We start from the raw sequence: 18,551 nt of genomic DNA, 5'->3' as shown, positions 1-18,551 counted from the left end.
GCACGTTCTCCCAACCATTCACAAATAAACTTGAGAAACTAACACCAAAATCTCCTCCATTCTCTACTTCTCAATCAAAAAAACATTATTTTGCTTAATTCCTTCTCTCCCTTGTTTGCCTGCACAAACCTTTTCTTCTCTAACACCAAACTTTCCATTTTCTTTTCCTTCTTTTTACCTCCCCTCCATCCCCATATACATAAGTTTTCCTATCTTATAATCTCGAGTTTCATATAACCGACCCCAATTAGTTTCAAACTGAGACGTAGTTGTTATTGTTGCATGGTCGGGAGTTTGATCGCGTGAGATAGTTTTATATTGCTTGAATCAGAAAGATGGTTCGAGCAGCACTTGAGGAAGCCAAAGAAATGTGCAAAGCTAAATTGCTGCATTTCAAAGGAAAGTCAGAGGATGGAACAGGACAGGAAACGCGAAGTGTGATTCTTGAGATTAATAATAATAGTGATTCATCAATATTGGCTTCAGGGGATGAAAGGGTAACGTCTAAAAGTGAAGCTTCAATGCCTTTACATGATCAACCTGTTGAATTTCAAAGGATTGGGTGTGTCCTTAATCGTAGTGAGTCTATCAAATCGCGCTTGGCTAATGATCCTGGTGTCCCTAGCCCTCGCCCTAGACAGACCCAGCCCTCAGGCAAGCCATCTGTCTTTTGATAATATAATGTAACAACAATATTAACGCCTCAATTTCAAACAAGTTTGTACCATCGTATAAATTCTTAACAACTATTCTGCTGCATTTGGAACCTTTTCAGCACGCACTAGGAATTATTATGAATTGACTAGCTTTACGCATAAATGTCAACCTAGTTTGACCTACCAAAATTTGATAGATTCTTTCATTCATTAATTCTACATTGAACTCAAATATTAAAAACCTTGGGTAATTGTATTATTTCTTTATATCATTTGTATTGCCTAGTTTTGGAAGGGAATTTTGATTTCTATTTCCCCTCTCTACCTCTCTTTGGGAATCTCTGGGGACAAAACATGGTGAAATGTTTGAGAAAATTTCAAGACTGGTGATACTATTTTCAGATGTTCATATATCTCCTATGACCATATTGTTGACATACCTACTTTTTGTGGCACAAATTTAGATATGGAGCTGATGAAGGAAAAGTTTGCAAAGTTGCTGCTTGGCGAGGATATGTCCGGTGGAGGAAAGGGTGTCTCATCTGCGCTGGCATTGTCTAATGGTGTGTGTGTGTGTGTGTATATATATATATATATATATATATATATATATATATATATATATATATATATATATATATATATATAGAGAGAGAGAGAGAGAGAGAGAGAGAGAGAGAGAGAGAGAGAGAGAGAGAGAGAGAGAGAGAGAGAGAGATATACAAGGTAGGGGTAAGGCTGCGTACATACTACCCTCCCCAGATCCCTATTTGTGAGATTACACTGGGTTTGTTTGTTGTTTATATGACATTCATTCTATATTCTCATAATAATACTTTCTTTGTTCCTATCTTTTTTTCTTTACTCATGTATGCAGCTTCTGCTTTTGGGGAACAGAAGAGATTAGAGCCAATGCCAGCTGAGAGAAAAGCTAAATGGAGAAGAGAAATTGATTGGCCGTTATCTGTAACAGATCACATTGTTGAATTTGTTCCTTCTAAACAAAAATCAAAAGACGGAACAAGTATGGAGGTAGTTCTCTCCCTCAACCCTGTCTATTCAGAAACTCCTCATCATGTCATATATCTAGCTAACAACTTACAAGAGCGTATGTGTTGGGCTAAAATGACTCAATGATACTCTTAACATAGTGTGATATTGTTCGCTTTGGGCTAAGCCCGTACAATTTTCCCAAAAGACCTCACACCATTAAGAAATCCCTACCTTATATGTAGGCTCCTAATCTTTTCAGTTACCAATGTGGAATTTTGTTCGCACATCCAACAATATGCTTTTAATTTGTTAGGTTATGGTGACAAAGCAAAGAACCGATCTTCAAATGAATATTCCAGCACTACGCAAGCTAGACGCTATGCTTCTTGTAAGAGAAAAGTTCATTTCAAGTCATTGTAAAATAATTTAACTTAAAAGCATTTGATGTTTATGCTTGGATTGATGACCTACAGGATTGCTTAGATAACTTTAAAGATCAAAATGAGTTTTCCTATTCATCGAAGGATGACGAATCACAAGAAGGGAGGAAAGATGATAAATGGTGGATACCAACTCCTAAGGTTCCTCCTAATGGCTTGTCCGATGTTACAAGGAAATGGCTGCAATTTCAGAAGGATTCAGTAAACCAAGTTCTTAAAGCAGCCATGGCTATAAATGCTCAAGTCCTGTCGGAAATGGAGATCCCCGAAAGTTATATAGACTCCCTACCCAAGGTACAATAACAAAAGGAAATCTTGAGCGTAGAGGTTTTGTATAAATGTATCGTCACACTATTTAAGTATTGTCTTTGAATATTTTATTTTTTTATGTTTAGAATGGGAGAGCAAGTCTTGGAGATGCAATCTATAAGAGCATCACTGATGAATACTTTGATCCTGACTACTTCCTCACAACTATGGACTTGTCTTCAGAACATAAGATTTTAGACCTCAAGAACAAACTTGAGGCTTCTGTAATTATTTGGCGACGAAAGATGACTGCTAAAGATGGGAAGTCAGCATGGGGTTCAGCTGTTAGTTTAGAGAAGAGAGAAATCTTTGAAGAAAGAGCAGAGACTATCTTGCTTATTCTTAAGCAGCGCTTCCCTGGAATTCCTCAGTCATCTCTAGACATTAGCAAAATCCAATACAATGGGGTAAGAAGAACCCTCTATTGATCTACCTTCAATATTTTTAGTGATATACTAGAGTATCTACGCTTTTTACCTTGTTTCTGCAAGATATGCAATTGGATATTCTTTTGGTTGTTACCAGAATATTTATCTGCTATTCATTATTCCTAAAAATAGTTTCATCTAATATTTGAAGTCGTAATGGCTTCAAAAATCAGCAAGTTACACATTTGACTGGTCAGCCAAAAGTAATTAAATCCTCTAACTAAATACTTCCTTCGTTCCAATTTATGTGAACATGTTTGACTGGGCACGGAGTTTAAGAGAAAATGAAGACTTTTGGATTTTGTGGTCCTAAACAATTCAAAAAGGGGCCCAGAGTATTTGTATGGTTATAAAAGTTTTTCATTAAGGGTAGAATTGTAAGTTTAAGCAAAATTGTTTCCAAATTTAGAAAGGGGTCATTCGTTTTGGAACTGACCAAAAAGGAAATAGGTTCACATAAACTGGAACGGAGGTAGTATTAAAATATAGCCAAAAGTTAAATATGTATCTTATATGTATATTACACATTAATATACAAAAAATATACATTCTGCCAACTATTATTCTGGGAGCGGCTATACTGTGTAATTTTCCTTCAAAATAAGACCGCAAAGCTAAAAGGTTTTCAGTTCTTAGGCTATTAATAAGTTATAACCTATATTTTTCTCGATTTTACAGGATGTGGGGCAAGCTATTTTAGAAAGCTATTCAAGAATATTAGAGAGCAGGGCACACACAGTCATGTCAAGGATTGAAGATGTTCTCCAAGCAGATGCAACGGCCCAAAATCCTTCGAGTGCTGAAGTAAAAAGGTTTCCTCTAAGAGATTCATTACGTGTATGTCCATCAGGCAGATTCCCAAATGCTAAGGAAGAAGTAGAAAAGCTTAACTCTGTGGAGAATCCAACTTCAATGACACTGTTGGATTTCATGGGTTGGACAGTGGAACAAGGAGAAAATGACGCAAAGAAAGATTTGAAGGAGGACATAGACATTGATGCGAAGAAACCACCTAACATAGTCACAAACAAGAAAAGTTCTTACTTAGAGAACTTAGTTGGTTCTAGAAGTCCCACAGCACGCCACTAAGTGATGTCGCTGCGAAATACGGATCAACTCATCGGAGGCTAGACAGAGGAAGTCATCAAAGTGACAATCAGCCTCAAATGTACATAACGAGATGAATCACACAACCCATCTAGGATTTCACTAAGTCCATTCCTGTTGTAAATAGGGAATAGTTAGTAGGCCTGTTGGTGTGACACTTATTAAAATGATTCACTCTGCAGAAGATGTCACCTTGTTGACAAATAACCACGGAAGTAACGGACTTTTTTCCAAAATAGTCCGTTCTTACCTTGGATAGCCTCTGCTAAAAAGAGTTTTGTAATCTGGAATTTGGAGATTATACGGCATATAGTATCATTATTTGGTTTAAGACAATTCCCCTGCAACTTATCAGTAATTATTTCCTTTCTATTTTCTCCTATGGACAGAAACAGTGAGAAAATATCATGTTAGTGGCTTGACATTCTGAGCCAAATTTAAAGCAAAGAGCTTCCTGTTCTAGTGAATTAGAAGTCAAAATAGGTTATCGACTTTCTAGCCAAAGTTCTATTGAAAACATTATTCATTGACACCTACCTGAACCAATAAAAGTAACATCTCAACATTCAATGTCATAAGACGCCAAGCTAGAAAGCAATGCTCCAACTTTGGAACAAGATAAATCGTATGCAATAAGATTTAACTTCTGTAACAAAAGTTTCAGGTAGGCTTCAAGAATACTTACAAGCTGGGGACAGATACATCAATTACAAAATGAAGGTTGAGAAAGTTGGATTGAAAAGAAATTAGATCTTTCCGCGTGGCCCAAGCTTGGGTGGAAGTTGAGGTCCTTTCTTGATTGGTAGTATATCCCCTGATGCTGTTGAACTGAAGTATGCAAGAGTTGAGCCACCTCCCAATATCAGGAATTTGAGCAACAGACCTCTCTTAGTGAAAGGAGCAGCAAAAGTCTCGAAAAACTTGCTCTACCAAATACAACAAATTACAAGAGAGAGTTACCACAATAGCACAACCAACATGTGAGCTTGCACAGACACAATCATTCCATGCAAGCACGACAACCAAACCCTTAATATTTGTCAGACACACACAACTAGCGCAAGTAGTTGTGGATGCAAAGTAAATGGTCTTTTCGACTGTAACTGTGTGTATATGAAAATTTTACAAAATATATATCTATACTAAGTTTGCTGCCACAAAGAAGCAGTTGTTATAATGATACTGTGTACATACCAACCTAAAATCTTGGATCTGCATCTGAGCTTAAGTAATTACGAAACAGTTTAATCACATTTTCTATCCACAAGATACTAATGTCTACATATGTGAGAAACTGAGTTTCTTCACTTATTGCTCATATGCTCATTACTGACCATAAGTAGAACAAAACTTCTCTTGTAATTTGTCTAAATATGCCAAGTTGTTCATAACTCTCATGTAAGCTAAATTGGTTTATATTGGTTCAGTTGTTAACGTTCCTAAGACCATAGTAGCGAACTGTTTGCCTTATGCTCAAATACATGCTCAATTCCTAAAATACATACAAAAATCCTAGTTAAGCAAACACTTCATAAATTGCCCATCGCCGTAAATGAACCTAAGAAAGCTACCAAGACTATTCTATAGTACCAATGAATGAGAAGTTGAATTTAAACATGAAAAGTTTACTAATTCCTATAATACTGAAATGCTGTGGATTTCCGGCCAATTTAAAAACTGCAGAAGAAATATTATCCATAATATGTCAATTGCATCTGGTAAGAAAGATCAAAAAAGTCATTAACACTATTGACAATTGATGACAAATTCCAGTCTCTAAATTGTTCCAATAGTTATGCAAAACATCCAGTAAGTTTTTTTTTTCTATTTTTACTACCATCTCTTATCCAATCAAAAGCATAAGTTTAGAAACTCCTCAAAGGTCATGTAATTAAATCATCAATTAAAGTATGAAACACTGCTTGTACCATCCTAACAAATTGGAGCAAATGCAGTGAAACATGTGAAAAGTTCATTTTGGGATAGTACAGAATGAAATATGAAGTATTGCTGCAAGTAAAAATCTGTTTAGGAGGGTGGGGTTGGGGGTTGGGGGGGGATCAAATACCTGAAGGGGGTTGTATGGTGAAGGTGCATCTGAACCATACAAGTCCCACTGGCCAGTAGTGTTGCCCAAGTCCTCTAAATCAAAGTATACACTCTTGTCACCATACTTTGCTACCACAGAACCAGCCCTAGGGAAAAATGTAATACCCAGTCAGATAACAATCACCAAAAAAACAACACTAACAGTATAAAACAACACTTACATTATCAGTTCATACAAACAGATAACTACAATTGAATGTTCATATTAAGTGAGATAATTAGTAATAAGTATAAAAATTAAGGCAAGAGATTGGCTACAAAAAGGTCCGGTGCACTAAGCCCGTGCTATGCGCAGAGTTCGGAGCCTCTTATCCTGCATTTATGCTAGAGACTATTTTCACGGCTCGAACCCGTGGCCTGATCACATGGCAGGAGGCTACCCTTCTAATAAATCATTAGTACTTTTGAGATTAACTTTTATACACTATCGACAAGCTACATCCGCCGGGGCAGTTGAAAGCTGTACCTGGATTTAGTAGACTTCAAATTAAGGCGAGATGATTTAACATGTAGCTTAGTTCCAACAATGGAGCTTCCAGCTAGGCCATTGACGGCAGTTGTGGGCTGTACTGCAGCAAGAGTTGCTAAAGATGCCATAGTCTTCACTTCAAACTAACAAAACTAACTTTAGATAGTAGTAATAAATTGGCACATTTTTTGGTTTTTGATCTTTTTTTCATGGATCGCAAAAGACACGTGGCACAATGGGTATCTTGATAAAGATACGGAGTTTAACTTTGTGTGGTGCCACATATGTTGAGGCCAGATAAGCTTATCCCTTTTAAGATTGTGAATTTTGTGTAATTTGTCAGTTTTTTTGTGAGGCAAAGGCCAAGGCTGCCAAAGTAACCAGAAAAAAGGTTAGGGTTTGTCTTTAATTTATTTATTTTCTTTTCTCTAAAACATCTTTTTTTCGTCTCAAAATTAACTTATTACTACTATTTTGGAAAATAATAATCGGCTATTATTTTGAGAATGACTATATAATATTATTTTTTTATTATTTTATTCCAGTTTTACTCCTTATGATATTTGACTAATTACATTTAACCTTTACTTAAATAGAAGTGTGATCTTACTCCAATCATTAATCTATATTATTATAAAAGTATGAATAAAATGTTAAATTACAAAAATAACCTTTTAATATTAAGCATACTAACTCACAATAAAAGGACATAATCAGAATTCTGGACATTAGCCTTGCTATCTTATTAGTTTTAGGACATAATACTACACGTTAGAAATCCTACATGATTACTTTTAGGAATCCTATTAGTATAATTATTTTTGGGCATAGATATTAGCCTTGTAATCCTATTACTTTTAGGATATACTTCTTTAAAAAAAAATTATTACTAATTTAATTTAAAAACGTATTATATTGTCTAAATCTATTTAGAAACACGAGAGTCTATATTATTATAAAAGTACGAATATAATATTGATAGACCAAAATAGCCCTGAAATATTAAACAGAATAACTCATAGGGAAATGACATAGTTGTAATAACTTATTTTTTTGGACTACAATAACTTCCATGTTAATTTTTTTAATGTTTAAGATTTTAAAATTAATACAATCTTGTCTATTAGATTCTTATTAAATATATGTAGGAAAATTTGATATACCTCTTCAAATGACTGAAATAACCATCACAAATATATCAAATCAGATCAATAGTACTAAATTTACAAGAAAAGCAAAAGTGATAATATGGGATGAAGTGCTTTTGGCTAAGCGTCAGACGATCGAAACAATCACCCAGAATTTTAGAGATATATTGGATATCGATGAAATTGTGAGTTCGAGTCACCCCAAGAGCAAGGTAGGGAGTTCTCTTGGAGGGAGGGAGCCGAGGGTCTATCGGAAACAGCCTCTCTACCCCATGGTAGGGGTAAGGTCTGCGTACACACTACCCTCCCCAGACCCCACTAGTGGGATTATATTGGGTTGTTGTTGTATTGGATATCGATGAACCGTTTGGTAGAAAAGTAATAGTTTGGGAGGTGATTTCTATCAAGTACGATCAGTAGTTCCAAAATTGACCAAACCAGAAACTGTAAAAGCTAGCTTGCCAAAATTATACTTATGACCTCAAATGAAAAATATTCAAATGACAAGAAATATAAAAGTAAGAGCAGATCCAACATTCAGTGACTTCTTGCTTCGTGTCGGAATCGAAGAAGAACATCCAATAAAAGATGATTTGGTTCTTCTAGAACACTTAGTTATAAACCCCAATGGTAATAGTAGTGCATTTAATAAGGAAAATATTTTTATCATTAGATTAAAACGCAATTTGTACAAATTACATGATAGAAATTAAGGAGTTATCTTAGATGGCAGAAATGAATATGTTGATCAACTAAACAAAAGGTAGATTGCTAAGTTTTATGGTAAAAATAAAATATTTTTTAATTTTGACTCAACAGAAGATGATACCAACAATAACTACCAAAGAGAATACTTAAATACTTTAATACCAATTGGCCTTCTACCGTATATGTTTGTTGTCAAGTTCATTATTTCTTATGTATGTTATTGTCACCATATATATAATAGACTAAGTTAAAATTGATCTTCCATTGCATATAGGTTTATGCTCGCCATGCTACTGAAAACTTAGATCCGCTGAATAGCTTATGTAATAGTACGCATATGGTATATAGAAGTTTGGACAATAACATCATACATGCAAAACTTATGATACTGGTCAATGTGCGTATAAGCATGTGTTTATACCCAAATTTAACTTCCGTCTTTCGAAACTAAAGAATATCCTTTTAAATTTGTGTGAAAATAATTTTCAGTATTTTTATGTTTTGTAGTTATAAAAAATAAAATACAAGAACAAACATCCTAAATATTGAACTATATTTATCACAATATGTTTTCTTACACGAATAATTATATGTTGCACTTTCAAGAGAGATATCAATATCGACAACAAGAGTTTTGGTTATGGCAGAGTAACCAAAGCATTAGAAGGAAACATACACAAAAAAATAACATCTACAAAGAAGTGTTCGGTAAGATACCATCACATTAGATACCTTTAAACTACAATACATAATTATCTACTTAACATAACTAGAATTGATAATTTATGTAAGTTATGATGATATCCTTTCATTTTGAATACACGTATTATGCTAATGCAATAATATTTTTCGGCATTTAGATGATTGTTGTAGTATTATAAATAAATGTTCTCTCATTAATTAAATTTTATTATTTCTTTATATAAATAAATATTTAAACTATCATGTGCCATTATTAACGTGCAACGCACATTTATAGATATTAGTAGAAGTCAAAAAGAGAAAATGGATTGCTTACTTCTGCGAAGGGCAATTCATGTTAATTGAGTTAAATAAAATTTTAAAAAAGAAAAGACGAATTAAGTACCTCGTATATTTTAATAGGAAGAATTACAGCCCTTGTTATTTGGCCTAACAACCCAACCGAAAATGGTCCACATTTGAAGTCTTTACCTAGTTTGGCCCAGGTTGTACATAATCTGAAAGAAAATTTTCAGCCTTTAGCCCACTATTAAAGATATACTTTTAGGGTTTCTTTATTTTCTTTTTTCTTCATTCCCAGCACACTCTGTACTCTCCACCCGCCTCTCTTTGCTTTCTCCTTTCTTTCTCTTCTCTCACTCACATAGATCTGAATATTTATAAATATCAAACTTGATTTAAAGCATTTTCTCTACTAAGTTGCTTAATCTTCCTAAATATTTATAGATCTCAAATATTTGAATCTCGATTGATGGGTGTCCAAATTTAAAATTGAAGTTTTATTGCATCCATATTAAAAACTCCATTGAAGGAGCGTTGAAGCTCTAAGTTCAACTCAGATTTGAAAATCTAACTCTAAAGTGATTGGGTTAAGTTAAAAATTATTGTAAAAGCTTGTAATAATATGAATCTTGAGTGTTGAGTTAATTGTGTTCGATTAACATTGGTTTTGGGAACCATACTAGTTGAAGAAGGAAGTTGAAGATGAAATCAAGTTTTGTATACACCGTTATACATCATTATACAATATTATATAATATTATACAAAATTATAATACGGGTATAATGTTGTATAATATTGTATATTGAGGTGTGAAAATAATGTTATACAACATTGATCTTTCTTTTGAAGTAAGTTTCTCTTTCACCATAGTAATTTTAGTTTTGTTGCATGTTTTTTTATTTTAGTCCATGCTAAAGTGCCAGTAATTCAGCTTGTGTATGATTTGACGCGGGTAGACTACTGTAATAGCCTACATCTAGGCTCCTCTTTTATTCCTGATTACTCCGCCAATGTGTCCTTTGATTACTCTGAACATATTAAGATGGATTGTCTCTCCTTATTTTATTTTTAGTGTAAACAGAAATTTTTGGATGATATAGGAAACCTGATCGATTTAATAGTTGTAGCTTATAAATAACTGTTACATCAGGTGTTCTTCTTTTGCTCTTTTTGAGTTGTACATTCAGTTATCAGTACTAAACTGGTGCTGATTTTATTATCAATACAAATTGTTACCTTTCTCAGAAAGAAAAATAAATCTAGCTAGTGGTGGCTGCCATCTTACCTGAAAGGTTAGTGTACCCTGTGCATTCGTTCATTATCAGTTAGCAGCTTAAATTTCACAGCTCCTATCATATGCACATTTGGTAGGGAGATATTGTTATCAAGATTATTATGATGGTTGTTCTTTCTGTTTATCCATCGACTCCATAGGCAAGAAGGGAAACAATTCTTTCCAAGTGTAGATGTTGCACTCGTCGGTTGGTAATTAATATCCTTGAAGATATTCTAACCAGTGATTCTGGGAATTTTCTATGTTGGAGAAATGTAAAGCAAGACTATTCCAAAACTGCTGGGCAATATGGCAGGTAAAGAAAACATGGGTAGTATTTTCCAGGTCCTTATGACATACTGAGGAGTCAAATAAGATTTTCTTTGATTATATTTTTTGCAAATAGTTTTTAAATATTTGAATGGCGTTGGCTGAGATCTATAGAATGGCGTTGGCTGATTATGTGTACTATGTATGGCAAACTGGTTGGCGTTGGCATTGGCTGGTAATATTTAAATATTTTGATCGTTTTTTGGTGCAAACTGGTTCTTGTACCAGATGTAGATGATATTTTAGACGCAATTGCTGAGTTGCACAACCTGTAATTACGCCTGTTGCACTGGCTTAGTGCAAATATTTATATAATATATTATTCACTCATAAAAAAAAAAGACACACCAAAGAATTTTTCAAGGGAAGCTGAGAAGTGTTGAAGTGATTAGCAAGCTAATAGTCCAAGATGTGCATTGCCGAGAGAGCTGCAACAAGAAGGTTGCTGGATAACTGAGCAAGATGAACTATTACCTAGGTGATATAGCTTGATCTTTTGTAATAAGGGAGGTGGAGATTAGATGCTAGGCAGTTTACTAAAGTTGGAGTATGTTTGACTCTAGGTTTTTTTTTTGTTTTACTTGTGCATATTTTTTCCTTGTTACAAAGTTTAAGAAAAAAGAAGAAACTTTTTGAAACATGTGGTGCTAAAAGCTTAGGGATTTTTACCTTCCCTGCGTGTGAAACTTATTTGCCCTCCCTAATCAAATTTTAACTTAATTACATGGGCATATACAATTTATCAATTATATACAAATTAGTATTAATGAGTATCTATTTATATTAGGAATTGAATAGTGAATCAGTTATTTTTCCATCCTTGCTCTCTCTCTCTCTGTCTCCGTCTCTCTCTCTCTCTCTCTCTCTCTCTCTCTCTCTCTCCTTCTCTGTTCTTTCCCCAATTTTTCTTCCTTCGTTGTTCTCTGCTTTTTATCTTTTCTTTTTTTAATCAATAATTTTAATTATTTTAATATAGAGTTTTAACTTAGTAATTTCTTTTCATGTTGCTTAATTGGTGTTCGAATTGAAATTGTCAACCAATAAATTTTGAAGGTGTTTGATTATCCACAATTGACAACCATTAAAAAGCTTCAAAGCTTTGAATTCGAATTTGGTTTTTCAAAAACTATTGTTTGTTTGGATTGGGTGTTGTTGAAAACAATTGAGAATATTCTTTGGAGTTTATATCTCAATTTTGAGAGTGTTTGGTGAAGAGTAGGCTTGATTTTGGCTGAATTTCAGATTGAAACTCGAAAAAAAAGAAGAAAAAGAAGAAGAAGAAGACATGACATACATTATATTGCAGTAATTGTAGATAAATTGTAGACTGTTTTTTGCAGAAGATTTTGTAGAAGTTTTAGTCGTTTTGGATTTGTGAAAACAGAAAACAATGCATCTAAAGTTGAAAAATAGTTGTATAGTGTATGAATTGTAGGGGTGGGCATTGGTCAGTACGGTTCGATTTTGTAGAATTTCGGTTCGGTTAATTTGGTTTTCAGTTTGTGATTTTAATAACCAAAACCTGTAACGATCCGGCCGGTCGTTTTGAGAGTAATAGCCCTGATCCCCTATTTACTGTTTCCCCCGTACCTTTTTCTGCTTATGTGACTTGCTGGCAGGTTTCGTTTTGGTTTTTGGAGTGTTTTGGGACACTTAATCCCTAAATGGAGGTTTAAGCCTTAGGATTTGGACCGTAGTCGAAACTGTGTGAAGACGACTCTGAAATGGAGTTTCGTCGATTTCGTTAGGTGATTTTGGACTTAGGGGCGTGTCCGGATTGTGTTTTGGAGGTCCGTAGCTCAATTAGGCTTGAAATGGCGAAAATTGAATTTTTGGAGTTTTGGACCGATAGTGGAATTTTGATATCAGGGTCAGATTCTGATTTCGAAAGTTGGAGTAGGTCCGTAATATTGATTTTGACTTGTGTGCAAAATTTGGGGTCAATCAGATGTGGTTTGGTTGGTTTCGGCATCAGTTATCGAATTTGGAAGTTTCAAGTTCTTTAAGTTTGAGTCGGAGGATGATTCGTAATTTTAGCGTTGTTTGATGTGATTTGAGGGCTCGACTAAGGTTCGTGTGGTATTTTAGGATTGGTTGGTGTGTTTGGTCGAGGTCCCGGGGGCCTCGGGTGAGTTTCGGGTGCTTAACGGGTGAAAGCTTAGACTTATAAGAATTTGTGACATGCTGGTTTCTGGTGTTTTCGCACCTGCGGTGGAGAGTCCACAGGTGCGGCCCCACAGAAGCGAGGCTGGGATCATAAGTGCGCCTTTAGGCTTGGGAGTCAGTGGTCGCAGATGTGACGCGTGAGCCGCAGGAGCGAAGCCGCATCTGCGGAAGGGTAGTCGCGGATGCGGAGATGAGAAGGACCCAAGGTTTCGCAGAAGCGGACGAGTAGACGCAGAAGCGCATCCGCAAATGCGGACTTAGGCGCACAGGTGCGAACTCTGGAGTTTAATGAAAACTCACAAGTGCAGAGTCCTAGCCGCAGAAGCGGCACCGCAGGTGCGATGATGAGGTCGCAGGAGTGGGTTCGCTGGGCAAAAAAGAGAGAATTTCGAGGGTTTGATTCATTTCTCCATTTTTGGACTTGGGAGCTCGGAAATTGGCGATTCTTTGAGGGATTTGCAGAGAGAGCTTTGGGGTAACGATTCCTTACTCGTTTTTTGTTGTATTTCATTAATCTATAGTTGTTTTCTTCATTTAATTTCGGATTTGGATTGACAAGTTGGGAAAATGGGGGAAAAGTTCCCTAACCGAATTTCTGAGTTTTGATTGGGATTAAAACATCGGATTTGGATAATTTTGGTACGAGTGAACTCGTAATTGAATGGGTTGTCAGATTTTGTGAGTTTCGCCGGATTCCGAGATGTGGGCCCCGCAGGCGGTTTTTGAGTTAATTTCGGATTTTTATTGAAGAATGTAGTATTTTCTTATGAAGTTGATTCCTATAATTTTTGTTGACTGTATCGAATTATTTTGGCTAGATTCGAGCCATTCAGAGTCAGATATTCGTGGAAAAGGCATTCTTCCCGATTGATTGAGCTTGGTTCGAGGTAAATGGCTTGCCTAACCTTGTGTGGAGAACTCCCCTTTAGGATTTGGTACTGTTTTTGATATACAAGTGTCGTGTACGTGAGGTGACGAGTGCGTACACGGGCTATTGTTGCAAAACTCTATTTTCATTAAGTAAAATACCTGTCTTCCTTTAACTGAGCTACACTAGCATATGAATTTATCATGTTTAGTCTAGAACAACATGTCTACGTGTCTTAATTGCTTATGTGAACTATGTGCAGCATGCTTAGTGAATTTCCTGCTTCTTCCTTGACTGATACTTAGTCTAAATCGTAAGATTTCATGATGCAGTTGTATTTCTATGGTTTGCGCTGCATATTTACTTTGGGACTACGGAACGGTATTCCGGTAGATCCCTCTGTCCTGCATATTTACTTTGGGACTACAGAACTGTATTCTGGTAGATCCCCTCTGTTTTGCATATTTACTTTTGGACTATGGAACGGTATTCCTGTAGATCCCCCCATGTTTTGCATATTTACTTTGGGACTACGGAACGGTATTCCGGTAGATTCCCCCCCCCCCCATTTTGCATATTTATTTTGGGACTACGGAATGCTATTCCGGTAGATCCCCTCCGTTTTGCACATTTACGTTTGGGACTACGGGACGATATCCTGGGAGATCCCCTGTTATTATTTTCTGTGTACTGAGCTGTTGACTTGCTATGATTTCATTCTTGTTAAATTTCAGTACTTATTTTTACTGCAATATTTCATTCTGTCTTAGTTATTATATATATACCAGTATGACCCTGACTTGATCTCGTCACTACTCGATCGAGGTTAGGCTTGGCACTTACTGGGTACCGTTGTGGTGTACTCATGCTACTCTTCTGCATATGTTTTGTGTGTAGATCCAGGTACTCCTTATCAGCCCCTCTACTAGCTGAGAGTGCTTGCTGCTGTACGGAAACTTCAAGGTATATCTGCAGCGTCCGCAGACCTCGGAGTCCCCCTCTATTCCCTCCTATGTCATTTACCTTTCTTACTTCTGTTATTAGACTCTGGTGTATAGAGATACTAGTTTCTTTCTGTAGCTTGTGACTTATGATGTTCCGAGTTTTGGGAATATTGTGTATTACTGGAGTGATGGCTATTGTTAATGCCAAACGGCATTGTTACCAGTCATTTAGTTACCTGTTACAGATAGTTGTTAAGTTTTACTTCCATTTTTGTTATTTCCTCATTTCGTTAGGCTTACCTAGTCGTAGAGACAAGGTGCCGTCACGACGTCTTACGGAGGGAGAATTGGGTTGTGACAAGTTGGTATCAGAGCTCTAGGTTCATAGGTGTAGTGAGTCACAAGCAAGTTTAGTAGAGTCTCGCGAATCAGTACAGAGACGTCTGTATTTATCTTCGGGAAGCTATGGAACTGTTAGGAAAAATTTCACTTCTTTGATTCCTTGTCGTGCGAAATTGTTGACTTCGAAATTCTAAACTTCTGTATTCTATTCTCTCACAGATGGTGAGGACACTTACAGGCGGATCTGATGACCAGGCACCCGCGCCCCCTGCTAGAGCCGTGAGAGGCTGGGGCTGGGGTAGAGGCCGAGGAAGTCCACGTGGTGCAGCTAGAGCACCCGCGCGAGCTGCTACAGAGGAGCCCCTAGTAACTCCAGCTGGAGGGCAGACACCTGAGATACATGTTGCTGCACCAGCCCTCCAGGAGACTCTAGCCTTGTTTTTGAGCATGTTCAGCACCTTAGCTCACGCTGGATTGATTCCACTTGCTCCTGCCACATCTCAGGCCGGGGGAGGAGCACAGACTCCCATCGCCGGCACTCCAGAGCAGCGATTTCACGTTGGTCAGGTTCCAAATATCATGGCGACCTGTGGTCCCATTTCAGCAGGTGATATGGATCGCTTGTCGGTAGAGGACAAGTGGGTCCAGGAGAGAGAGGATAGGCGAGGTCAGGAGAGAGAGGGAGTACAGGAAGGCGAGGAGCCCGAGTAGACAGGGGAAATACACTGGTCCTTATTTTGGAGGCAAAGTACGGCATGGTAGAGGTTTTGTGGGTCAGCCAGTTCAGTTTGTGTTTCAGGTGTTCATGGGTCTCAAAGTACCTGTACCGCACAGTTCCCACAGCCACATCAGCAGCGAGGTTGTTTTGAGTGTGGCGACACTCTCCATGTGGTGAGGATTTGCCCCAAACTTAGGAGGGGTGCACCTCCACAGACTTCTCAGGCACCGCGTGCCCCACCGGGTCCTCAGGCCATGATTACAGCACCAACTGCCACCCCACCTGCTCAGCTAGCTCGAGGTGGAGGTCGGGGAGGTAGAGGTCGCCCTAGAGAGGGAGGCCAGGCCAAATATTATGCCCTTCCTGCTCGTACAGAGACAGTTGTTTCTGATTATTTCATTACAGGTATTGTTCCGGTCTGTCATAGAGATGTTATTTGACCCAGGCTCTACATATTTTTATGTGTCCTCTTATTTTTCCCCGTATTTGGGCGTATCTCAGGATTCTTTGAGTTCCCCTGTTTATGTGTCTACTCCTATGGGAGATTCTCTTGTTGTGGACCGCGTGTATCAGTCATGTTTGATTGCTCTTAGTGGTTTTGAGACCAGAGCTGATTTATTATTGCTCAGCATGTTGGACTTTGATATTATTTTGAGCATGGACTGGTTGTCGCCCCATTATGCTATTCATGATTGTCACGCCAAAACCATGATGCTGGCTATGCCAGGATTATCGCGATTAGAGTGGAGAGGTACCTTAGAGTATACTCCCAGCATAGTTATTTCATTTCTTAAAGCTCAACGAATGGTTGAGAAGGGGCATGACGCATATCTAGCTTATGTGAGAGATGTCAGTATTGATACCCCTACAGTTGAGTCAGTCCAGTAGTGAGGGATTTTCCAGATGTATTTCCAGCTGATCTTTTGGGAATGCCGCCCGACAGAGATATTGATTTTGGCATTGATTTTTTGCCGGGCACTCAGCTCATCTCTATTCCTCCATATCGTATGGCTCCTCCTGAGTTGAAGGAGCGGTTACAGGAATTGCTTGATAAGGGCTTCATTCGGCCCAGTGTGTTACCTTGGAGTGCTCCTGTCTTATTTGTGAAAAAGGAAGGATGGTTCTATGCGGATGTGTATTGATTACCGCCAATTGAACAAAGTTATAGTGAAGAACATGTATCCATTGCCTCGTATTGATGACTTATTTGATCAATTACAGGGTGCCAAGGTGTTTTCCAAGATTGATTTACGTTCCGGCTATCATCAGTTGAAGATTCGGGAGCCAGACATCCCGAAGACTGCTTTCAGGACTCGATATGGTCACTACGAGTTCCTTGTGATGTCTTTTGGGCTGACCAATGCCCCAACAACTTTTATGCACTTGATGCACAGTGTGTTCCGGCCTTATCTCGACTCATTCGTCATTGTGTTCATTGACAACATTCTGGTATACTCCCGGAGTCGGGAGGATCATGAGCAACACCTGAGGACTGCGCTTCAGACCTTGAGAGAAAAAAAGTTATATGCAAACGGTAAGAATGCCTTTTCCTCCATTTTCCAACTCCGAATGGCCCAAATCTAGCCCAAAGCAATTACATATTATGAATAAAACTACAAGAAACTAATTTAAATCATAAGTCTATGACTTTAGCAAAGAATAAAAATATCGCCCCAAAAGTCGACCGGGGCCCACGTCTTGAAATCGGGTAAAAGTCACAAAATACGAACACCCATTTGATAGCGAGTTCACCCATACCAAAATTACAAAACTCCTACACCAAGTCGCCACTCAAAACCTCAAATCAAACTCTTCAAACCCCTAGCCTCAAACTCCCAAATTCCACCTTGAATACACCCTAACTAGGTGGGAAAATCAATGGGGAAAGGCTCGACATCATCTCCCTTATTACAGGGATTTGTTGGATTTACTTGAAGGTGCTCAAGTACATATATACTTAAGTTTAGTTGACCTGGCTTGATATGTGTTGTGTTTACTCACAATTCTTTTGTTTAATAAATAGTTTATAAGGAGGCCATACAGCAATGTGCTCATAGCTGGATTGCCGAATTATTGCTCCCGCGGTCAAGCTATGTGAAGCTTTTCGGTCCCACTTATATGTCTCGATATAGTTGAGCATCATGCCACCGAGCGAGTCCTATGACAGTTTGGTCGACCCCAGCATGTACTTATTCCTCTCACTTGGCATTCCATACATTACCAACGGGATGATCGCCGCAAGGTTGACCAGACATACTTGGCCTGGTTAGAGGCCCATATAGAGGATTGGGACCAGAGGTATGTCCTGATTCCGCCACACCCTCCACCTGACCGTTTGGACGGGGAGCATGAGTACATAGGATGGTATCGCAATGTTACCCGACTTTTCATCGGGAATCCCGTTCATCGCGCTGGTGGTCGGTACGTTCCATACGCCGGGAGACATGAGGCACTGGTATGTTATTTGTTATACTTACTTATAATGTTACATTACTTTAACATCCTTCCTTAATTAATATTTTATATGTTATGCATTTTATTGGCTTATACCAGTTCTA

General features: G+C 37.6%; 2 protein-coding genes across 2 annotated transcripts; one reads left to right on the top strand and one right to left on the bottom strand.

Moving 5' to 3' along the window:
* Window positions 1-47: 47 nt before the first annotated feature.
* On the top strand, window positions 48-6,424 carry LOC107820833 (rop guanine nucleotide exchange factor 12-like). Its single transcript, XM_075231193.1, has 7 exons — window positions 48-654; window positions 1,121-1,219; window positions 1,516-1,688; window positions 1,963-2,037; window positions 2,123-2,383; window positions 2,485-2,805; window positions 3,505-6,424. The coding sequence occupies exons 1-7, from the start codon at window positions 336-338 to the stop codon at window positions 3,913-3,915; spliced, it is 1,659 nt and encodes a 552-aa protein (XP_075087294.1). The 5' UTR covers window positions 48-335; the 3' UTR covers window positions 3,916-6,424.
* On the bottom strand, window positions 4,541-6,724 carry LOC107820834 (photosystem I reaction center subunit VI-2, chloroplastic-like). The gene is made up of 3 exons (XM_016647176.2): window positions 6,509-6,724; window positions 6,002-6,128; window positions 4,541-4,859 (listed from the first exon to the last, which is right to left on the bottom strand). The coding sequence occupies exons 1-3, from the start codon at window positions 6,637-6,639 to the stop codon at window positions 4,680-4,682; spliced, it is 438 nt and encodes a 145-aa protein (XP_016502662.1). The 5' UTR covers window positions 6,640-6,724; the 3' UTR covers window positions 4,541-4,679.
* Window positions 6,725-18,551: the final 11,827 nt, after the last annotated feature.

The sequence above is a fragment of the Nicotiana tabacum genome, chromosome 15, assembly GCF_000715075.1.
Source record: "Nicotiana tabacum cultivar K326 chromosome 15, ASM71507v2, whole genome shotgun sequence".
Lineage (NCBI taxonomy): Eukaryota > Viridiplantae > Streptophyta > Magnoliopsida > Solanales > Solanaceae > Nicotiana > Nicotiana tabacum.
This window is presented reverse-complemented; position numbering and strand designations above follow the sequence as displayed.